The 25,938-nt window shown below is 37.4% G+C and overlaps 1 protein-coding gene across 1 annotated transcript in view; it reads right to left on the reverse strand.

Moving 5' to 3' along the window:
• Positions 1–25,938, reverse strand: part of LOC124606784 (echinoderm microtubule-associated protein-like CG42247) — a 340,411-nt gene that overhangs the window by 25,036 nt on the left and 289,437 nt on the right. Inside the window, exons 14-15 of the mRNA XM_047138847.1 lie at positions 14,236–14,418; positions 6,155–6,250 (exon numbers count right to left, since the gene is read on the reverse strand). Coding sequence (XP_046994803.1) covers positions 6,155–6,250; positions 14,236–14,418 — 279 coding nt within the window. The remainder of the gene's footprint in view (positions 1–6,154; positions 6,251–14,235; positions 14,419–25,938) is intronic.

A 25,938-nucleotide genomic window follows, 5' to 3' on the forward strand; every position in this document is an offset into this window, starting at 1 on the left:
TTCGAGTCCTCCTTCGGGCATGGGTGTGTGTGTTTGTCCTTAGGATAATTTAGGTTAAGTAGTGTGTGCTTAGGGGCTGATGACCTTAGCAGTTAAGTCCCAAAGATTTCACACTTTTTTTTTTTTTTTTTTTTTTTTTTTTTTTTTTTTTTTTTTTCAAAACATTTTTGCTGGTTTGTACCCAATATGGTTTGGATTCTTGGGTTGGTCCCCACACCATAAACTCTGGTCCTAATATTTTTCCATTATTATGTTCTTTCATGAGTCAATATATCCTTGAATACTCTGGTTTGTGTGGCTGATTGATTCTTGCTCATGATTGAGCATATTCTTCTGGTCTGTATGCATCATCGTGAGTTTTTTGAGTCATACACTTAGGCTCCGAAATTTTTTTCTCTTCTCTTTTGAAGTTTTTGAAGGTTTTATTGTATAGATCTTAGCTTAAAATTTATAAATTCTAGTAATTTACATTGTCTCTGTAATTATTTCTGTAATTTAGTGGTGTAATGTTGTAATTTTGACTTTGAATTATTTGTCTAGTGACAGTATGTTCCACAGATCTGAAAGACTGAATACCATATCCTGATATATGTATAGATTATGATTTGTATAGTATACATTTTTCTTATGTTTTCTGTAATATGTTATGCATCAGATACTTCTATACATCTACCTACTATCCTGGGCATCATTTTGTACACCATTTGGCAAACCTTATAGTCTGTTGCAAAATATTGTGAACACCCTGTTTCCAAATTTTGTGAGGGGGATATTATAATGAATCACCCTCCTCTAACATTACCTTTTTATAAAGACATAACCAATACCATGTATACTGTCAATTCTTGTATAGGTGAACATTATATCAGCTGTTTAACTGAATGGACTTCATATGATTTTGTATACGATGTATTATATTTCAGACTAAAATGTGTTTGGTAAGTCACATCATCTTTGTTTTAAGCGCTGGCACGTTGATAGACACACAAACAAACACAAACATACACACAAAATTCAAACTTTCGCAACAAACTGTTGCCTCATCAGGAAAGAGGGAAGGAGAGGGAAAGACGAAAGGATGTGGGTTTTAAGGGAGAGGGTAAGGAGTCATTCCAATCCCGGGAGCGGAAAGACTTACCTTAGGGGGAAAAAAGGACCGGTATACACTCGCACACACACTCATATCCATCCGCACATACACAGACACAAGCAGACATTTGTAAAGGCAAAGAGTTTGGGCAGAGATGTCAGTTGAGGAGGAAGTGCAGAGGCAAAGATGTTGTTGAATGACAGGTGAGGTATGAGTGGTGGCAACTTGAAATTAGCAGAGATTGAGGCCTGGTGGATAACGGGAAGAGAGGATATATTGAAGAGCAAGTTCCCATCTCCGGAGTTCGGATAGGTTGGTGTTAGTGGGAAGTATCCAGATAACCCGGACAGTGTAATACTGTGCCAAGATGTGCTGGCCGTGCACCAAGGCATGTTTAGCCACAGGGTGATCCTCATTACCAACAAACACTGTCTGCCTGTGTCCATTCATGCGAATGGACAGTTTGTTGCTGGTCATTCCCACATAGAATGCATCACAGTGTAGGCAGGTCAGTTGGTAAATCACGTGGGTGCTTTCACATATGGCTCTGCCTTTGATGGTGTACACCTTCCAGGTTACAGGACTGGATTAGGTGGTGGTGGGAGGGTGCATGGGACAGGTTTTACACCGGGGGCGGTTAAAAGGGTAGGAGCCAGAGGGTAGGGAAGGTGGTTTGGGGATTTCATAGGGATGAACTAAGAGGTTACGAAGGTTATGTGGACGGCGGAAAGACACTCTTGGTGGAGTGGAGAGGATTTCATGAAGGATGGATCTCATTTCAGGGCAGGATTTGAGGAAGTCGTATCCCTGCTGGAGAGCCACATTCAGAGTCTGATCCAGTCCCGGAAAGTATCCTGTCACAAGTGGGGCACTTTTGTGTTTCTTCTGTGGGAAGTTTCCGGGACTGGATCAGACTATATATATATATATAAGACAGGGCGAGTTAGTCGCGAGGAGCCACTCAAAAAGCACGGTCGAGTAACCGGGGCGGCTCTAAAAGAACGGTCACGAGTGCACATTTCAGATGTTAAACAAGATATAAAGTGAAGTTATTAGTTATAAGAAAACCACGTGTCAGGAGCAGTGTCCATCATTATGTCAAGTCAGAATATGGTGTTAATGTGTGTAAAGGGTCGAATAAAACAGCATAGTCCAGAGCCACCATATTGCAAATGCTGATTCTGTGATGTGTGTGACAAAGCAATTTCTGTATTAAAACAAGTAAAGTACAAACGTTGTTGACAATTAACAACTGGCATCCCTAAACACTCCACTTCAGCAGGATCACCACCTACATGGAACCTGGCAACAGAGCACTACTACTGTGCAACGAGGGACTTACCGAAGCAGCAAGACACCATGTTAGTCATACCGCCCAGAGACGTACTTCCTTCTCGCTACAATGCCACTGAGGGTGTTGTGCTTGGTATCAATGAGTGAGAGGTGTCTTAGATTGAGCTTGAAAAAGAGAACATTGTGCAAGAGAAGTTTTTCTGAATGAGATTTGTGGGGTAGTTGTGGCGGAGGTGACAGGATTGTTCTTACTCTCTAAAATAAATAATGTGATGTTCTCTATGATAAATGATATGATGGACAGGAGGAGCAGCAATCTGTAGTTGCTTGCTGACGATGCTGTGGAGCACAGGAAGCTGTTGATGCTGAGTGACTGTAGGATAATACAAGATGACTTATAACGACAAATTTATAGTTGGTATGATGAGTGACAGCTTGCTCCAAATGTAGAAAATTGTAAGTAGGAAAGAAACAATCCCATAATGTTCACATACAACATTAGTAGTGTACTGCTTGACACAGTCATGATGATCAAATATCTAGGCATAATGCTGTAAAGTGATGTGAAATGGAACAAGCATGTAAGGTTGGTAGTAGGGAAGGTGAATGGCTGGCTTTAATTTGTTGGGAGAATTCTGGGAGAGTGTGGTTCATCTGTAAGGGAAATAGTATTTGCAGCACTAGTGTGACATATTCTTAAGTACTGTGTGAGTGTTTGGGATCCTCACCATCTCAGAATAAAGCAAGACATTAAAGCAGTTCAGAGGTGGGCTTCTAGATTTGTTACTAGTAAGCTCTATTAATATATCAGTATTACAGTGATGCTTTGTGAAGTTAAGTGGGAATCTTTGGAGGGCAGACGATGTTCTTTTCATGGAACACTATTGAAAAAATTTAGAGAAGCAGAATTTGAAGCTGACTGCAGATCGATTCTACTGCCACCAATGTATATTTTGCACAAGGATCGCAAAGATAAGAGAAACAAAGGTTTGTACAGAGGAATATAGACAATAGTTTTTTCCCTTGCTTTATTTTCAAGTGGGACAGGAAAGGAAATGACTAGTAGTGATACAAGGTACCCTCCACAATGCACCATGCACTGGCTTGCAGAGTATGTGTGTAGATGTAGATTTAGAGGTAGAGACTGAGTGTACACACTGGTATATCCTACAATATAAAAGGCTGTGTGAAATCATATGTGTTATTTACCAACTAACGTGTTTACTCTGCACAGTGTTTGTTCAAGAAACACCACTACTGAACTATGAACTATAATTTAATGATGCTTGGATGTTTGGGTTGGTCCGATGTTTTTACGGTGACTGCTTGTGACAAGTGGGGTATCTGTCTGAGTCTCAGCCTGGCAGAAATTTTCATGTCAGTACTGGGTAGTAGAATGATACCTAATACAGCTGATGTCAAAGAATTCACAATCAGTGGATTAATCTTGAATTACTACTAAATTGGTACATGAGTGGGCATGGATGAACTGTTTGTCTTGGAAACACCTAGTACCCTGTTGCTGAACTTACTCTACAGCAAGACTAAAGCCTGAGTTTCTGCTGCACCACATCGGTTATCTGGCTCTGTACAATCAATACAAGTTCCCTCAACTCCTGGTATTGGAACTGGTCATATAGCATATCTTGACATCCTCCTCCTGGTCGTACCCTCCATTAACACACTATTGCAACCCTCTCTTATTAGATTATTATCACTTTTTTCATTATTTTTTATTTCTTTGTTATTTATATGTTATATCATGTCTTACTGTTTACTTTACTGCTTTTTGACTGTCCATTTCACTCTCCATCCCCTCTCTTTCACTGTTTTCCCTTATCTCCTTTTCCTGTTTGGTCTGAACTATATTGTTTATTTGATTTCTGTTTCACTTAATTTATTGTTGCTTCTCTCTGTGTCATCCTCATCTCAGGACTGAAGCTGGTAGAGTGCTTACTAATGTATTTCCTTGCTCTCTCTGTTGCCTCTCTTTTCATGTCTGCAGCTCGTGGTCTCGCGGTCGCGTTCTCACTTCATGAGCACGGGGTCCCAGGTTCGATTCCCAGCAGGGTCAAGGATTTTCACCTGCCTCGAGATGACTGGGTGTTCTCCTAATCATTTCATCATCATTCATGAAAGTGGCGAGATTGGACTGAGCAAAGGTTGGGACTTTGTATGGGGGCTGATAACTGCACAGTTGAGTGCCCCACAAACCAAACATCATCATCGTCATCTCTCTTCATCTTTGTCCCCCTTGGTTTTACAACCTGTCACCTAGGTATCTGAGTTACCTACCATTTTCTTTTTAACCTTCTGCTAACTATCTCTGTTTCCTCCTTGCAGAAGGCACAGATAATTTCAGAAAGTTGGATTGTTTCATGTTTCTTTTTTTATGTGTCTATTGGCAATACTAAAAATTTTGTCTTTTGAAGGAAAGTTGTGGGTAGCAATTCTGTCTCATAATTTATAGTTTTCACAAGTGCATTTTCTTTTTGATACACATATAAGGAAGAGTCTGCTGTGATAATAGGGAACTGGAACTTAATAAAAATTAATAACATGTGCTCTGTTAGTTCAGTGATAATGCACCTGCCATGAGACAAGACATACACTTGCATTAACAAATCTGCTACACCATTAAAGTTGGCTTAAAATATTCAGGTATACAGTTTTACTTGTGATAAACCTATGCTATAAAGCAAAAACCTTTAAGTGATTAAAAACTACCAAGTTGAAGGATGCGCCACTGCAGTCAGCATTACTAAGTTCACTTTTAAGGTTCTGTACCTCAGTTTTTAAAAATGGAACCCTTACAGGATCACTTTGTTGTCCATCTGTCAGTCAGTCTGTTATGACCCCTTTTTTCAGAAATGGGTAGATGTATCAAATTGAAATTTATGTTAAATACCAAAGTCTATGGTCCCTTGGCAGCATAAAAATATTTAAGATTCTAAGTTAACATTGTCAAAACCTATGGCATTTATGTCACATACTCACAAACTCACTCATCAAAACCTTTGGTTGTACTATGTATACATAACTAAATCAATGAAACTAATCTATTTTTGAAAATATAATATAGATAGATAGAAGATCTACTCATCAAGCAGTGCCAGGAGAAAACACCCAAGAAAGTTAAGGAAATATGCAAACTTTTGAAGCCATTTGCTCCTTCTGGCAAAATGGCTGAAGGAGCAGGAAGAGGAATGAAGTGAAATGACTGGAGGTTTAGGGAAAGGGAAGAGTTATGGAAAAACTTTCCACAGCTTGGAAAAAACTTTCCATAACTCTCTCATTTCCTAAACTAAACCATTCCTTTTCTTTCATCCCTCTTCCTTCTCCTTCAGTCCTCCTGCCACTGGCTCTGAAAGCTTGTGCATTTCCTTAAATTTTATGTGCATTTCCTCTTGCTACTGCTTAGTGAGTAAATTCTTTTACCTATCAAATTATTTTATGGACACACAATGAAGTTTGTGTGGAACCTTCAGATCATTTGTCCATTTTATTTTTAAAGTCATAACTGCTATAAATCTCATCACACATATCCCCCCAGTTTTGGAGCAACTATTCTAAATACAGATCTTATAGCAAATGATTTCATCTTTCATGTAAGTGCTAATCTGTTAACATAAATATGTAACTATGATAGTTCATTAATTATTGGTACAGGTTTTAGACTTCCCAAAAAAAGATTCCACTTATTACTTATATTTTAAAATATTAAAAAAGCTCAAGTGGAAGAAAAAGAGCTCTCATTTGAAGTGAGCTTACCTGCAACCAGGAAACCGACAGTGGAATTATGAGTGTACCACTTCACATCTTTCATGGCAACAGCACTCTTCTCTGGTGTCAAACTTTTCACATCCCCTTAGAGAAAAAGACATTTTATTCTAGCAAACTTTCAAATTTGTTTCATATGGAATAAAACAGTGAAAACTGTAAGACATGATCAATGAATATGCATTTTACAGATCTGCTGCTATGCTAATGTACCTACAACATGTTAAGTCTGTAGAGAAGGAACCTGAAAGCACTATGTGGTCATGAAGTTCCGTAAGTGCAAGTTGTTTCCTAAGGAAAAACTTTGTTTTAGAGAAAAGGAGTGAAAGGTATAAAAACTTGTGGACACCAAGGTCTCTGGCCCCTCATAGTTTGAGTCAGCAATGTTCTTGTAACACCTTCGATCAGTTATTCAGGCAAGAAGAGAATAATACCAGCATATTACCTATAATATACACTGAAGAGCCAAAGAAACTGGTACACCTGCTTAATATCATGTAGGGACCCCCTGAGCATGCAGGTGTGCCACAACACAACGGGGCATGGACTTGACTAATGTCTGAAATAGTGCGGAGGGAACTGTTACCATGAATCCTGCAGGGCTATCCATAAATCTGTAAGCATACAAGGACTTGGAGATCTTTTCTGTACAGCGTGTTGCAAGGCATCACAGATATACTCAATAATGTTCATGTCTGGGTAGTTTGGTGGCCAGTAGAAGTGTTTAAACTCAGAAGAGTGTTGCTGGAGGCACAAAGTAGCAATTCTGGACATGTGGGATGTTGCAATTGCCCAAGTCCATTGGAATGCACAGTGGACATGAATTGATGCAGGTGATGAGACAGGATGCTTATGTACATGTTGCCTGTCTCGTATCTATATGTATCAGGGATTCCATATCACTCCAACTGCACACACTCAACACCATTACACAGCCACCACCAGCTTGAACAGTCCGCTGCTGACATGCAGGGTCCATGGATTCATGAGGTTGTCTCCCTACCTGCACATGTCCATCCACTCGATACAATTTGAAATGAGACTCATCTGACCAGGCAATATGTTTCCAATCATCAACAGTCCAATGTCATTGTTGATGGGCCCAGGCAAGGCATGATGCTTTATGTTGTGTAGTCATCAAGAGCACATGAGCGGCTCCTTGGATCTGAAAGCCCATATCAATGATGTTTCACTGAATGGTTTGCACACTGACACTTGTTGATGTCCCAGCCTTGAAATATGCAGCAATTTGCAGAAGTGTTGCATTTCTGTCAAGTTGAACAATCCTCTTCCATTGTCATTGGTCCCATTCTTGCAGGGTCTTTTCCCATCTGCAGTGATGTCAGAGATTTGATGTTTTGCTGGGTTCCTGATATTCATGGTATACTCGTGAAATGGTCATATGGAAAATCCCCACTTCATCACTACCTCAGAGATGCTGTGTCCCATCGCTCATGCACTGACTAACACCACATAAATGTTGATAACATGCCATTGTAACAGCAGTAACCAATCTAACTGTGCCAGGCATTTGTTGTCTTTTATGGACGTTGCCGACTGCAGCGTCATGTTCTCCCTGTTTGTGTATCCCTTTGTTTGAATAAGGATGCCTACACCAGTTTCTTTGGCACTTCAGTGTATAATAATGAGAATATTTATACTGGAAGGCAAGTTCAGAACATTTGGTAGTGGATTTTTGTACTTTTTCTCCATCACATGATACTGATATTCTGCATTACTGTGTAGCTATGTATTATAGTTCATAACGATATTAGTCAAGTCATAGAAGTATCAATATGTAACACTTTGTATGAATACAAAATGGAATGATCACATAGGTTCATTCATAGCTAAGGATGGTGGCAGATAGGATGGTGGCAGACTATGCTTCAGCTGGTAACTAATGCATTAGAAAATGCTCTGTATATGCAGTTATTTAATTGCATGTAAAAACAAGTCTGTGTAACTAAGTACTATTTTATATCAAAAAACAAAGATGATGTAACGTACCAAATGAAAGTGTTGGTATGTTGATAGAAACAATAACAAACACAAACACATACACAAAATTCAAGTTTTCGCAACCCACGGTTGCTTCATCAGGAAAGAGGGAAGGAGAGGGAAAGATGAAAGCATGTGGGTTTTAAGGGAGAGGGTAAGGAGTCATTCCAATCCCGGTAGCGGAAAGACTTACCTTAGGGAGAAAAAAGGACAGGTATATACTTGCACACACACACACACACACACACACACACACACACACACACACACACACACACACACACACACACATATCCATCTGCACATATACAGACACAGGCAGACATATGTAAAGACAAAGAGGTTGGGCAGAGATGTCATATAGGATGTAACTTACCAAACGAAAGCGTTGGTACATTGCCCAACCTCTTTGTCTTTACATATGTCTGCCTGTGTCTGTATATGTGCGGATGGATATATAAAAACAAAGATGAGGTGACTTACCGAACAAAAGCGCTGGCAGGTCGATAGACACACAAACAAACACAAACATACACAAGGCTTGTGTCTGTATGTGTGGATGGATATGTGCGTGTGTGCGAGTGTATACCTGTCCTTTTTTCCCCCTAAGGTAAGTCTTTCTGCTCCCGGGATTGGAATGACTCCTTACCCTCTCCCTTAAAACCCACTTCCTTTCGTGTTTCCCTCTCCTTCCCTCTTTCCTGATGAGGCAACAGTTTGTTGCGAAAGCTTGAATTTTGTGTGTATGTTTGTGTTTGTTTATGTTTGTGTGTATGTTTGTGTTTGTTTGTGTGTCTATCGACCTGCCAGCGCTTTTGTTCGGTAAGTCACCTCATCTTTGTTTTTATATATAATTTTTCCCACGTGGAATGTTTCCTTCCATTTTATATATATATATATATATAAAAAGAAAGATGATGAAACTTACCAAACAAAAGTGCTGGCAGGTCGATAGACACACAAACAAACACAAACATACACACAAAATTCTAGCTTTCGCAACCAATGGTTGCCTCGTCAGGAAAGAGGGAAGGAGAAGGAAAGACAAAAGGATATGGGTTTTAAGGGAGAGGGTAAGGAGTCATTCCAATCCCGGGAGCGGAAAGACTTACCTTAGGGGGAAAAAAGGACAGGTATACACTCGCACACACACACATATCCATATGTGTGTGTGTGTGCGAGTGTATACCTGTCCTTTTTTCCCCCTAAGGTAAGTCTTTCCGCTCCCGGGATTGGAATGACTCCTTACCCTCTCCCTTAAAACCCATATCCTTTTGTCTTTCCTTCTCCTTCCCTCTTTCCTGACGAGGCAACCATTGGTTGCGAAAGCTAGAATTTTGTGTGTATGTTTGTGTTTGTTTGTGTGTCTATCGACCTGCCAGCGCTTTTGTTTGGTAAGTTTCATCATCTTTCTTTTTAGATATATTTTTCCCACGTGGAATGTTTCCCTCTATTATATATATATATATATATATATATATATATATATATATATATATATATATATATATCTCTGTGTGTGTGTGTGTGTGTGTGTGTGTGTATACCTGTCCTTTTCTCCCCCTAATGTAAGTCTTTCCGTTCCCAGGATTGGAATGACTCCTTACTCTCTCCCTTAAAACCCACATCCTTTCGTCTTTCCCCCTCCTTCCCTCTTTTCTGATGAAGCATCCATGGGTTGTGAAAGTTCGAATTTTGTGTGTGTGTGTGTGTGTGTGTGTGTGTGTGTGTGTGTGTGTGTTTGTGTTTGTTATTGTTCCTATCAACGTATCAACGCTTTCGTTTGGTAAGTTACATCATCTTTGTTTTTAGATATAGTTTTCCCACGTGAAATGTTTCCCTCTATTATATTCATAAGTACTATTTTAGTTTGAGGAAGCATTGTAAATTAATGCGTTGGAATGTTCTGAGCATTTAGAGTCACAAACATGAGAATTTGTTAGTACTACAATGGATTGTGAATGACAAAAATACACAACTATGTTTCTGCATGAGAAAATTATAATATTATGCTTACTTTTCCATTAATATTGTCATCTTTGATTCCTTATTATTTCAGAGTTGTGCCAATATTTTCTATTAAGCTGCTTTGGGCAATATTGTGATACATGTCCAATCTGTGATTTATACTCTGTGCACAAATAACCCACTTTCAATGTCTGGCTAGAGGAACTTTAGTGAGTGATAGTGTGTGTTACCCATACTTGTTCCAATAATGTCCCCATCAGTAAAAAAATGGATCAATACCTGATAAGCTGATCGCAATAAATTGGGATCTTCCATCATATTCAGTCACTGTGAAGGAACTTCTAAAGAAAGAGTGACTACTGCACAGTAGGCCAAAATTAAAGCAGAGGACTATAGGTAGAGAGATGTTGAATGAAACGTGTAGCTGTCAAAAGAGCAGTACATGAAGCCTTCAGAGACTATCACAGCAGAGTCTTATTGAAAAATCTCTTACAAAACTCGAAGAAATTCTGATTGTTTGTAGAGGCTGTTAGTGGTACCAACTTAATGCCTAGACACTCATGTATGGCACAGAAAGTGAAAGTGAGGGTAGCAACATAAAATCAGAAGTGATGAATTCCATTTTTGAATGTTCCTTTACAAAGGAAAGCTTAGAGCTACTGCCCCAATTTAATTCTCATATCACTGCAGAGATGAGTGATACAGATATTAGCATCAGTGGCACTAAGAAACATCTAAAACCAGTACATTTAAACACAGGTCCAGTGCCAGAGGGAATCTATCAGTTTCTACACAGAAATTGCAGTTGAGTTAGCTCCAGTTTTAACAATAATATACTGTGGATCCCTCGAATAAAAAATCCATGCCTAATGATTGGAAGACTTGTTAAGTTTTAGAATGTATTCTGAGCTCAAACATAAAGAGGTATCCGTAACAGAATAACCTCTTCCATACCAACCAGCATGAATTCCAATAACAGTGGGCATGCAAAATGTAACTAAGGGTTTCCTCATATGACATCCTAAGAGCTGTGAATCAATGTGGTTAAGTGGATGCAGTATATCTTGACTTACAGAAAGCTTCTGACCCAGTATCACACCAATTCTCATTAACAAAAGTACAAATATATGGGGTACTAATCAAAATTTATGAGCCATTCAAGGGATTCTTGGAAAGAAGGATGCAGCATGCTACCTTGGATGGAGAGTCATTGACTGAAGTAGAAGTAACTTCAGGCATGCTGCAAGGAAATTTGTTGGGACATGTGTTGTTCATGTTGCATGTTAATGACCTGGCAGACTGTGTTAATAGCAACCTCAAACAATGGAAAATCCAGGATGGAATATAACAATATTATGAGAAGGGAAGTTGCTACTCACCAAATAGCGGAGATACTGAGCCGCAGATAGGCACAACAAAAAGACTCTCACAATTATAGCTTTCGGCCAGTTAGGCCTTCATTGACAATACACACACACACACACACACACACACACACACACACACACACACACACACACACACACACACACAGAGTCACACAGAGTCACGCAAACGCAACTCTCACGCACGACTGCAGTCTCAGGCAACTGAAACCACACTGCAAGCAGCAGCACCGGTGCATGATGGCGGTGGCAACAGGGTGGGGGTAAGGAGGAGGCTGGGGAGGGGAGGGGGAAGGATAGTATGGTGGAGGGTGCGGAAGGTGAAGTGCTGCAGATTAGACAGAGGGCAAGAAGTCTGAGGTTCTTTATTTTTCACAAGGTCATTAATCTCCAACATGAGAAGGAAAGGGTTCAAACACTCTTCCCTGCAACACACCCAACATTACTTCGACATCTGATGATGACCAAAAAATCCTCAATCCAGTTACTAATTTCACTTGATGACTGTACTAAGATTCATGTCAATGATATTGGATGGTAGTTTTGTGGATCACTTCTACTACCCTTGTAAATGACTGTGACATGTGCATTATTCCAGCTGCTGGATGTAGTTTTTTGGTTGAGGGATCTATGAAAGATTTTTATTATAACAGGGGCTAACTAAGCTACAAATTCACTATAGAATCTGATAGGGATCCCATTGGGCCCTGGAGCTTTGTTCAGTTTTAACAATTTCATCTGTTTCTCAAAACCACTGACATTAACACTTATATCACTAATCTTTTCGGTGGTACAAGGCTTAAATTGGGGCAGTTCTCACGGGTTTTCATTTGTAAAGGTACATCCAAAAAAGGAGTTAAGCATTTGAGCTTTACCCTTGCTTTCCTCAGTTTCAGTTCCCGCCACACTCGTAAGTGACTAGGCACTAACTTTGGTGCCACTAACAGCTATTACATATGAACGGGATTTCTGTAAGTATTGAGAAAGATCAAAGGCTTCACTCATTGCTCTTTTGATAGACAAATATGTTTCATTCAGCATCTCTATCTATAGCCCTATGCTTTGTTTTACACCAGTTATGCAGTAGTCTCTGCTTCTTTAAAAGTTTCTTTACAGTGACTATAATGGAGGGTCTCTCCTATTATGGACTGTTCTACTGGATTCCCATCTATCCAGTGCATGGTTAAGTCACTAATATCAGTTTTAATGTGGTCATCCTCAAAGAGGTCAGGTCTATTTGTTGCCATTAAATCTAATATATTTAAATCATGAATGAGCATATGAACTATCTGTTCTAGTAAGTTTTCAGAGGCAACATTTAGTTATGTTTCACAGGATATCTTGTCATGCACACTACTAATAAAACTATAATCTTCCGAATAGATGATTAAAGTCTCTATTGATGATTACAAAATGATGGGGCAACTTATGTACAGGTGAACTGATGTTTTCTCTAAAGTTTTTGGTTACATCAGGGATTAATCTGGTGGGTAATAGAAGGATCCAGTTCCCATTTTATGCCCATCCCTGATGGTGGGTCTAGCCAAAAGAAAATCACATACAGCCTCAATTTCTATCTTGGTGGGTTTGAGTCTACTATGACAAATACTCTACAAACATTTCCCATTAACCTATCATTCTGACATATACTTTTATTTCCCCCAAAAATCTCACAGCTATCAATTTCAGGTTTCAACCAGGTTCCTGTTCCCAGCATTACGTGAGCTTCACTGATTTTCAGTAGTTCTTCAAACTCTGACATTTTGTTGCAAATGCTTCAGCAGCTAACTACTATGATTTTAACACTACCACCTGTGGGTAGCATTATTTTGGATCTTACACTTCTAGATCTCTTACAGCTGGCATTATCTGACTCAATGGAGAGTCACATAAACTAAAAACCCCTCAATTGCACCCCATACACAGTCAGCTACCTAGGTAATGGTTTCTGATATGAGTGCACACCTGACCCTACAGTTTTCAACACTATGGCACAAATGCAGCATGTCACAGACAAGTTTCTCACAGAACTTTCAGTCTTTGGTTCAGTCCTTCCAGTGGGAACCAGGGCACCAAGGTCACAATCAGTTCTTTGGACAAATCTGCAAATTGTGAGCTTTGTGGAAACTCTGTATGCCAGGCTGGTCTTCTCAACTTTCTCTGCCAGTTGCTGGAATAATGTAAGTATGACTTTGGTGCCCAGATGACAGGCATCATTTGTTCCAGAGTGTGCCACAATCTGCAGTTGGCAAGTTTTCCCAAAGCAGATGAAGTGAGTTCCACTGACTCAGTGGGTTCAATGGCACATGCGTTAACTGTAGAAGCATTTAATAAAAAGTACTACACCTAGGACATTTCTATTGCCATTACCAGATAGAACAATATGAACCTATCCTAATAACTCATGAGATTATGATATGTGTGAGTAATTTCAAAGAAACTGTTTCAGCTCCATGAAACCAACTGTCAGATCTTGTTAGCACTACAAACACAGGAGAATAAGTTACTGATACTATCCACATTGCCATCAGGGAGCTTTTGTGTTCCATTTTTCTGTATCCCTATGTTGCACTAAATTAAAACAGAAGCAAATAACTGGAAGATCATAAAATGCTATTTATAACAACTGAAGAAGAGGTTCAAGGTGAAGAGTTCTTTCCTGGAATTGGAAATGGGCCACACATAAAAGTAGCTGACTTTCTGAAAACAAGGACTTACAGAAAGTTAGGTCGTAATCAGCAGTCACAGTCTGCAGGAAGTTGCCATCTGTGCTCCAGTCCATTTGAATAAGTGGCTGCGCTCCCCGGATCTTGTTTGACTTCTTGTAGGAGAATCCATCTCGGCTCACTCTGAACAGGTAGATGCTGCCATTCTGGGAGCCAACAGCAATAACATCTCCCGCTAAAAAAATATTAATAAAATATGCATTAGATCACTCATTCAACTATTCATTCACTGATTTATTCATACATTGTGTTCCAAAACCCATCATGGAATAGAGCCTTCAAATATGCTGAACAAGTCAAGACAAATCAACTAGCTTGGGCTACTTCTGTAAATTATACAAACAACGGATTATAACGTCTGTTAATTTACTCACATTGATAGTTATGGGAATTACTTAAATACATCTGATACGAATAATAGTTCAGTCTGAAATTTACTCCAGAAAGTTAAAATGTTCTGATTAATTTAGGACTGGCCAATAAGATGCTCTTCTATTTTAGTTTAGAATTTTGTGACACTTACAATTTTCTGCCTGACGTCAGCTAGTACAGTAATCTGTTAAAGACTTTACACCAGAATAAAACATTCAAATGATATTGTTGGTTCATTCCTGTCATAATAACATTATCAAGATAATTAGCACGCTGAACCTCATGTTGTGTTACTTGTTCCAGAAACATTTGGAATGTTGTGGAGGCACCTGAGATTACAAAGGGGAACCTGTTATACTGACAGAGTCTAAAAGAAATTATCTGTAATGGCTCATCTACAGAGAGTTGTAAGTGAGCATACATCCACTGATTTAGCTAAAAGTTCATCCAGGCACTATTACATTTTTATTTTTTGTGAATCATACACTTTAAATCTCACAATCTCTGAAGCCTAGATAGGGATGCATATTCAATTTGGACATTATTGTTCCTTGTAATATTATGGACATCAATTTCACAATTCATCCTGAATTCACTGTTAATATTACCCCACATACAATGAAAGAGTAATGTAACAGCATTTGAGTGAATCCAGGGTCCTTGAAGGAGCTTCCTTAAGAGCTTTGATTAATAGCTTTGCATAATATTCTTACTGCATACATATAAGCAGTGCTTGATTTGTGATGATACGCACTGATATACTGTACTGGTACCTCTGACAAGAGAAAAATCAGCACCACAGACTTTGACAAGTGGTATGATAGAACTTTCACTGTGGTTGATGCTATGTAAAAAAATGTTGTTTTCAAATTTTGAAAATGTTTAGAAAAGCATTAGAATAACGTTTTGAGAAGTTTACATTTCAAAAACATCTCCTCGAAGGTCACAGTACTGAAACATCTTTTTTAAGAATGAAGCACTGATGATAAGCAATAAACTCTATTTGGATTTCAGCGGCATTGCTTCAGATTATGCTACATGACAGTATTGGGTGAAAGTATATAGATTATGCTAGCAGTCCCATCAGCAGGTCAAGACAATGAGAAAAACTTTAAAGCTCAAAGGAAGCCAAAGTTAGCCTTTTTTTTTTTTGCTAATATCAAGAGATAGCAGCTTCAGCAATCGTGAAGCAATAGAGACAGCAGCACTGGTAGTTCCGGTATGCAGACTGTGAGATTGGTGACCAAGCTTGACACGGACAACAACTCTTGTAATCGAACATCTTAAGTTCAACATGCGGACCTCACATTTTATTCACTTTTAACCATTCAGCATTGTGCTGGCTAAACTGCTGTTATTATTGACTATCTTATTTGTCCTATTCAGTACAATTGTTGTATGGTAATGTAGGCTGAGACAAAGAATACATTATTATATGTTCAAAAGGAGAAGAAAAAGAAACAATACTGCAAACATACACATACAAAGTATACCTACAATTTTAATTCAAAGTTTCAAGAAAAATGCAGTACTGCAGACAGTATACATATAAGATATACAATATTACATACAATAGAATACAAATTATAACATTTATAATATAACCAATCTCATACAGAACTTATAGCTCTAAAAATTCATTTAAATTATATACATTATGGTTTATGGTTTCTTGAATACCCTTTTTTATATCCAGTGGGAGCTTCTTGTAAATTCTTTTACTGGACTGGATAACTCCTTTTTGTATTATACTGAGAGTTATTGCATCTCTGTGAAGACTTTGCTTCTTCTGCCCTGTGTCATGATTGTGAATACCACTGATTACAAATATTATCAGCGATCACCATGGTCATTGTTTAGACTACAGACTTGCTTGCTACTTGACTCTGGAGTGCTGATCTATGGATTGTGTATTGTGGTCTGTATATTGTTATTGATGTTATAGAATAAACCACATTAAGGATAGAACATTGGCAATGAGGATATCTGAACTTAATGTTTGCATCATTATGGATCCACTGAAGGTAAAAATTTTACAACAGTAGAAGCAAGAAAATCAGCAATAATTAGAGATTGTACAACAAGAACTGGTATTGCAGAAAAAGCAGCAGGAACAGCAGATTGAACAGCCAGCAAAAATGATCAACATAAATTTGAAGACTAGCAACTCCTGCTCAACTGGCATCTGCAGCTAAAATAGCATCCCATAATACTGACTGTGCTGGTCCTACAACCCCTGTCTGAGTTCCCACTCATAGTATTTTTTACACTTTATGATGAGGCCAAGTCAACTTCATCAGCATTTCCAGTCATTCTGTGCATCATATTCAAAGCATCAAAAGTCTCTTGCTTTTGTGGTAAACCTGAGATTTTTCATCTGTGCAAACTCACTTCTTTAGTAGAACCAGTAGAATTGTCATCTGAGGAAATGTATAACTTGTTAGGCTATTAGTTTTGGAAATGTATGCATGCCAAACCATTTTAACTAAAATTCTGTCAACTTCACAAGTGATGTAAGTCATCATGTCACTCATGATTTACTGAACTTTAGCCATAAATGTAAATTTAATTACGAAAAGTGTGTCACATCTTATTCATAGTTGTTAATTCTCAAGTTATCTTATGCTACTCTCAATATTGGTAAATTTGAGAGGAAGTACTGAAATTAATAAACTTCTCCTTAGAGGAGTGTGAACCAAATGCCTGCCTTGGGAATGTAGTGGGAGGAGCATTTGAACAAACTAGGGATTTGAAACATGACAATGCAGTTATTATTTTTGCAGGAGTGAATCACAGTCGTAATAAAATCAACTTTTTCCATGATTTAGTAAAGGTGATCTCAAAACTTGATCACACAAACTTATTAGTGTCTACCATTCCTTACTGTTATGATGTACCAGAAATCAACCACACAGTGAATAATTTTAACAGATATGTAATGAATATATCATCAAGGTTTGCTAATGTGAAGGTAATTGATGTCAATCCATTTTTGCAAAGAGGTGACTACACTAACCATGGGCTACACCTAAACAGCACTGGGAAGTTCAAACTATGCAAAAACATTACATCAATTATAAGAAAACTGTGGAACTGAACTGAAGTACTAAAAACTCTTTAAACCTGCCCTGTTAGAAAAGTTACCCCTTGTGCTGCAGAAGGTACTCCATGTCAGTCTATCAAGGAAAAAAATAAGAATGCAGGCAACACCCAAATATGTGAATCTCAGCTATCATTGCTAAATTTAGAGATAATATCTTGCTTCCTCTACACAAGGTAAAGCCTTTTTCATGGGCTAACAACAACAATATAGCAACAATAATAATAATAATAATTATTATTATTATTATTATTATTATCACTATTATTATTATTAAATTCATCACATACTTCACCCACAGAAACATCAATGTCATCTGATGCTTCATCCAAAGAACCTATAGATCTTGGAAGTGTTTCTGCTGCTGTATACGGAAGTGAAAAAACTGCACCACAAGCCTCAACAAGAGTAAGATGAGTGCCAAAGGGAAGTCGTGATTTTTTATGGCTGGAATCCTCACAACCACAGAGATATCATTGAGTGGACAAACCGCTGGCTGTGACATAGGTCACAGTAGGGAAAATTCAATTCTAAGTGAAAAAGTGAGATATAGTGTGAACATACAAAGGAACTCTCAACAGGACAGTGAAGGTAGCTCTAACAACCTTATTATTTTTCATCAAAATATCAGAGGTCTCAAAAATAAACTAGACTTTCTATCTGTAAATTTAGGTGATATGGATTTTATTAATCATGCACATGTTTATGTCTTACTGAGCATCATATGACAAATGGAACTGGAGAGCTGCAACTTGAGGGGTATAATTTAGCTACTTATTATTGTAGATCAAGCAGAGAGAAAGGTGATGCTGTAATTTATATTGACAACAATATTATTTATAAACCTTTAGGTTTAAACACACATTTTTCAGATCAACATTTTTAAGTCTGTCGGATTGAAATAACTGCAAAGAACCTGTCAGTTACAGTGCTTACAGTTTGCAGAGCTCCAGCAAGGAAATTTTGTATTTTTCTGAATAAGCTAGAAATGTTTTTGGGAACACTTTTATCCAAATCCGAAAATTTAATAGTTCTTGGGAACTTTGATGTCAAATTTGTAAGTGATAGTAACAGTATGACTGACCTGTATATTTAATGAATTCTTACAACTTGGCTGCTGTGTTTAACTTCCCCACTAGAGTTACAGAAAATTGCAAAAGTTTGATAGACAGTATTGTCATTGACAAGATAAGAATCAACAATGCAAGTATAAGCCGACTCATAAACAGCCTTTCTGATCATGGATCATGATGGCCAACTACTTGAGGTTAATAACATCAGTTTGTGCAGCAAAGTCTCCCACACCTCCCAGTTCTTTAGATGTACAAACATTGAAACTCTTTCCAACTTCAATTACCATCTATCACAAATAGTTTGGGACCCAGTTTATAGGATAAGTGATGTAAATAATAAAGTTAACATTTTTGTAAGTGAATTTATCTCCCTGTTTGAAATGTCTTTTCCAAAAAGAACTGTCAGGAAGAACACTGAGGTTTCTTCTTGTGAACCATGGATTACAGAAGGAGTTAAAATTTCCCGCAGGACTAAGAGGGAATCATATGCCTCTTTAAGATTGTCAAATAATACCCTTAAAAGATATTATAAACTGAACTGTAAAGTTTTTAAAAGGGTGATAGACAAATCCAAAGGCTTATATATTAAATCTGGAACTGATAACACTAAAAAAATTAAAACCATTTGGAATGTCATAAAGAGAGAATGTCTAAAAAAAACAGATCAGGTTGGTGGTAAGCATTCATTTATTACAAAGGGCTGGCCACAACATATATGACCCAATATGTATGGCTCCAGTCACTACTAGCGAAATCAGAAATATAATCAAATCCTTAAAAAATAAAATTCCACAGACATTGACAACATTTTATTGAAAGTTGTAAAGCAACTCCTGTGCCACATTTCTAATGAATATTTGCAGCAAGGTATTGTCCCAGAGAGATTAAATATTGCTGTTGTGAAACCACTTTTTAAGAATGGTGACAAAACTAATTTAACCAACTATCATCCAATATCTCTGTTAACTTGCTTCTCAAAAATATTAGAGAAAGTAAAGCAAAAAAAGAATTGTAGAGCATCTCACAATTCACAACATCCCCAACAAAAATCAATTTGGCTTCCAAAAAATACAGATCAACAGAGAAGGCTATTTTCTCTCACACAAATGAAATTTCTTTCGTTCGAATTTTCTGTGACTTGTCAAAGGCCTTTGACCGTGTTGACCACTACATGCTCTTAAGGAAGCCCAATTTTTATGGTTTGAATGTTAGTACTGGTAGATGGATTGAATCTACACAATAGGAAGCAGAAGGTGATACTAAATGGATTTGATGGATGTCCTGTCTCATCTCACTGGAGCACATTAAAGTGTGGAGTGCCACAAGGATCCATTTTGAGGCCTTTACTGTTTCTTACCTTTGTCTGTGATCTCCCATTCTGTACAGACACCGAGAGCAAATTTACATTTTTTTGCTGATGGCACTACTATTATGCTTGAAAGTCAATGAATCAGTGAACTAGTAAATAAATGTAATGCTGTACTTGTAGATGTCTGACACTGGTTTAAGTCTAAGGGATTAACACTAAATATTGAGAAATCAAAACATATTCAATTTCATGCATCACTACAAGAAAATGAAGCAATTAAATTATACTGTGACAGTCAAAATATATTATAGTGTGACATCTCAAAAGTTTCAGGGCATTATAATTGATGACAAGTTCAAAGCAGCTTATTTTGACTATTTTCACTCCATCATGTCATATGGTATAATTTTTTGGGGTAATCACCTTTAGGCAAAAAGATCTTTACTGCACAAAAGAGAACAAATAGAATCATGAGTTGTGTAGTGAATCCAAATAAGTTCTTAAGCAATGAAAGCCTGGGTAAAGATGGTCTTCATTTAAACAGATTAGGAACAAAAATTCTTAGTAAAATGTTCGCTGATACTTGTAGAATTCTGAATAATGAGGGAAACATAAGGAATGATGGGGATGAGAAACAGTGTCTGGTAACTAAAATGGCAAGACCAAAATGGTGCCCAAGAAAGAATATACTGCTTGAAACCATAAATAAGAAAGAATGTTTCTACATAATACACTGGAATATAAATGCTCTAAGTGCTGAATTTCAAAACAAATGTCATAAAATCAACGAATTACAAATTATTCTTTCAGAGTGTAAAAAGATCGAAGTTATTTTCCTCAATCAACATTGGCTTACATGTGATAATATTAAAATTCTTAACAACATCGAAAATTTTGAAGCAGCAAACAGCTTTTGTAGACGTGAGAAATCATTTGAAGGCTCTAGCATACTTACTCATTCTGATACAAAATACGTAATAAGAAATGATTTTAAACATTTGAATGAAGATAGTATTTTTGAGAGCTGCTGTATCAAGTTAAGTGACGTAAATATCATAGTAGTTTCTATTTACGGAGTACCAGACAAAGCTGCAATTGAAGCTTTTTGGGCCAAATTTCAGTGGCTCCTTTAAAATCTAAACAAAGAAAAAGGAAAAAAAAGGTTTTAATAGCTGCTGACCTTCAACATTAATATTCTAGCTGAAATCAATGATGCGTCCAAATTCGCTGACATATAGTAAAAAGTTTTGGCTTCAAAGTAAACTTTAAACAAGCCACTAGAGAAAATGCACAATCAGCCACCTGTATGGATAATATCCTAACCGGCTATGTATTTGAAGATGTCCATAAATTTTGCTTAGATCTAGGAATCTCTGACCACTCTGCATTATTCATTCAACTACCAAAAATTAACAAAAATATTCCACGTAACAGAAGCTCTATGAAAAAGAACTTCATTGAAAAAAATTTAACTGTATTTAGAAGTAAGTTAAGAGAGGTTGAATGGTCTTATGACAGCTGCATTTCAAGAAGTAGTAACTTCGACAAATTTTTGAGCAGTTTTCGTGGGGTGTTTAAAGAAGCTTTTCCACTTGGAATCACATGTAACAAAATCACAGGTAAAGGTAAATGGATAACACAGAGTATAAAAATTTCTAGTGCTAGGCAGAGGTAACTACATAATGAGCTGAAATATAATAAAAACAGGTATTTTGCTGAATAAGTTAGATGTTATAAAGCTACCTTCAAAAAAGTTGTAAAAGCACCCAAACAAATGGCAAACAATAAGTTCATTTCACAACATAAAATAAAACAAAAGCAGTGTAGTCTGTTGTCAAATCAGAGTTAGGTGTTAGAATAAATAGAAATGAAATATCTAGGATTAAAGTAAATGATAGCCTTATTGTAAACCCAGCTCAAATATCTGAGGGTTTAAATGAATTCTTCATAAATGTGGCAAAGTCAGATATTGATATAGTAGAGTGTCAGAGTTAAGTAAACCCCTTTGGACTCCAGAAAGGAGCTGAGTGTCTCACAGATTTTAAAAAAGATCCCAATAAAACATGTGGAAATATTATATTATCATTAAAAAATAAAAACTCAGTTGGGAGGATGGGATACCGACTAAAGTGATTAAAGCAGTGTACCACATAATTTTACCTCCACTAACTAAAATAATTAATCAATCTTTTGAACAGGGATGCTTTCCTGATGTGCTGAAGTATGCTGAAATCAGACCTCTGTTCAAGAAAGGGTTGAGGGAAGCGATGGGAAACCATCATCCTATTTCTATTCTTCCAATCTTATCGAAAGTGTTTGAGAAAGTAGCTGCAAACCAGGTACAAAATTTTATTGTAAAAATGATATTATTATAAATAATCAATAATCAATTTGGATTCCAACCAGGAAAAACACGATGGATACAGTAAATAACTTTATTGAAAAGATATGCAAAGCACTAGACCAGAGGAGTAAAGTTGCTGGTATTTTCTGTGATCTTAGTAAAACCTTCAACTCTGTGAACCATACCCTGCTTATCTACAAATTAGATAAATATGGGATTAAGGCTAATGCTCTCAAATGGCTTACACTGTACCTGCAGAACAGAAAACACAGGGTAACCATCACTTCAAATGTGGTGAATTATTTTTCGAAGTGAAGTACTGTATAACAAGGTGTGCCTCAAGGCTCCATTTTGGGGTCAGTCTTGTTACTACTCTATGTAAATGACTTATCCACAAATATCAGTTCCCCATCAGTTCTGTTTGCAGATGATACTTTTGTTTTAATTGAAAATGGTGATGCAAAAAAAAAAAAAAAATCCAAACTTCATTGTGAGCACACTGGATACCCTAGAAAATTCATTCCAGCTAAATGGGTTGAAACTGAACATTCTAAAAACCCATATGTTATATTTCCAAACCAAACACTCAAAATGTGCAGAGCTTAAAAAACAATCAAATAATAAATTTACGGAAGAAGCTGACACTGTCAAATTCCTAGGACTAAATGTGGACAAGAACTTGAACTGGAACACACATATTGACTCCCTATCAAATAAACTACGCAGTTTTGCATTTGCAACAGATACTTGCAAATTCTACCAACATGAGTACGCGAAAAATAGCATACCATAGTTATTTTGAATCAGTCATTAGGTATGGTACAATTTTCTGGGGAAGTTCAAGTTATCTCGTATACTGAAACTCCAGAAAAAAAAATCAGATACATGTCTACTGTACAGAAAACAGAATCTTTTCGCCCATCATTTCGACAACTGCAAATCCTAACTGTACCCTCCATATACATTTATGAAATTATTATCTTCCTACACAACTGGCAAAAACTATTTGAGGAATATCATTTTAACCACACATACAGCACAGGAAATAAAAATAATTTTATGTTTCCCACACACAAATTGAAATTACATGATTGGGCTCCACAGTATATGGGGATGACAATGTATAACAAAGTAATGGCCAAAAATTGACCATGAAACTGACATGCAAGTCACCAAAGTGGTGTCAAATTGAAAAACTTTTACCAGACTGGGATTTAAATAACATTTATTTAGAGACCATAAGGTGGTGACTAAATAAAAGAAATCATTCAGATAGTGAAGGATGATGAAAATTTAATGGTCATGGGTGACTGGAATTCAGTAGTAGGAAAAGGGAGAGAAGGAAACATAGTAGGTGAATATGGATTGGGGCTAAGAAATGAAAGAGGAAGCCACCTGGTAGAATTTTGCACAGAGCACAACTTAATCATTGCTAATACTTGGTTCAAGAATCATAAAAGAAGGCTGTATACATGGAAGAAGCCTGGAGATACTGACAGGTTTCAGACAGATTATATAATGGTAAGACAGAGATTTAGGAACCAGGTTTTAAATTGTAAGACAATTCCAGGGACAGATGTGGACTCTGACCACAATCTATTGGTTATGACCTGTACATTAAAACTGAATAAACTGCAAAAAGGTGGGAATTTAAGGAGATTGGACCTGGATAAACTGACTAAACCAGAGGTTGTACAGAGTTTCAGGGACAGCATAAGAGAACAATTGACAGGAATGGGGGAAAGAAATACAGTAGAAGAAGAATGGGTAGCTTTGAGGGATGATGTAGTGAAGGCAGCAGAGGATCAAGTAGGTAAAAAAGACGAGGGCTAGTAGAAATCCTTGGGTAACAGAAGAAATATTGAATTTAATTGATGAAAGAAGAAAATATAAAAATGCAGTAAATGAAGCAGGCAAAAAGGAATACAAACGTCTCAAAAATGAGATCGACAGGAAGTCCAAAATGGCTAAGCAGGGATGGCTAGAGGACAAATGTAAGGATGTAGAGGCTTATCTGACTAGGAGTAAGACAGATACTGCCTACAGGAAAATTAAAGAGACCTTTGGAGATAAGAGAACCACTTGTATGAACATCAAGAGCTCAGATGGAAACCCAGTTCTAAGCAAAGAGGGGAAAGCAGAAAGGTGGAAGGAGTATATAGAGGGTCTATACAAGGGCAATGTACTTGAGGAGAATATTATGGAAATGGAAGAGGATGTAGATGAAGATGAAATGGGAGATAAGATACTGCGTGAAGAGTTTGATAGAGCACTGAAAGACCTGAGTTGAACCAAGTAGACAACATTCCATTGGAACTACTGACGGCCTTGGGAGAGCCAGTCCTGACAAAACTCTACCATCTGGTGAGCAAGATGTATGAGACAGGCAAAATACCCTCAGACTTCAAAAAGAATATAATAATTCCAATCCCAAAGAAAGCAGGTGTTGACAGATGTGAAAATTACTGAACTATCAGTTTAATAAGTCACAGCTGCAAAACACTAACGTGAATTCTTTACAGATGAATGGAAAAACTGGTAGAAGCCGACCTCGGGGAAGATCAGTATGGATACCATAGAAATGTTGGAACACGTGAGGCAATACTGACCCTACGACTTACCTTAGAAGCTAGATTAAGGAAGGGCAAACCTACGTTTCTAGCATTTGTAGACTTAGAGAAAGCTTTTGACAATGTTGACTGGAATACTCTCTTTCAAATTATGAAGGTGGCAGGAGTAAAATACAGGGAGCGAAAGGCTATTTACAATTTGTACAGAAACCAGATGGCAGTTATAAAAGTCGAGGGACATGAAAGGGAGGCAGTGGTTGGGAACGGAGTGAGACAGGGTTGTAGTCTCTCCCCAATGTTATTCAATCTGTATATTGAGCAAGCAGTGAAGGAAACAAAAGAAAAATTTGGAGTAGGTATTAAAATCCATGGAGAAGAAATAAAAACTTTGAGGTTCGCCGATGACTTTGTAATTCTGTCAGAGACAGCAAAGGACTTGGAAGAGCAATTGAATGGAATGGATAGTGTCTTGAATGGAGGATATAAGATGAACATCAACAAAAGCAAAACGAGGATAATGGAATGTAGTCGAATGAAGTCAGGTGATGCTGAGGGAATTAGATTAGGAAATGAGACACTTAAAGTAATAAAGGAGTTTTTCTATTTGGGAAGCAAAATAACTGATGATGGTCGAAGTATATAAACTGTAGACTGGCAATGGCAAGGAAAACATTTCTGAAGAAGAGAAATTTGTTAACATCTTGTATAGATTTAAGTGTCAGGAAGTCATTTCTGAAAGTATTTGTATGGAGTGTAGACGTGTATGGAAGTGAAACATGGACGATAAATCGTTTGGACAAGAAGAGAATAGAAGCTTTTGAAATGTGGTGCTATAGAAGAATGCTGAAGATTAGATGGGTAGATCACGTAACTAATGAGGAAGTATTGAATAGGATTGGGGAGAACAGAAGTTTGTGGCACAACTTG

This window comes from Schistocerca americana, chromosome 3 (genome assembly GCF_021461395.2).
Source record: "Schistocerca americana isolate TAMUIC-IGC-003095 chromosome 3, iqSchAmer2.1, whole genome shotgun sequence".
Classification (NCBI taxonomy): Eukaryota; Metazoa; Arthropoda; class Insecta; order Orthoptera; family Acrididae; genus Schistocerca; species Schistocerca americana.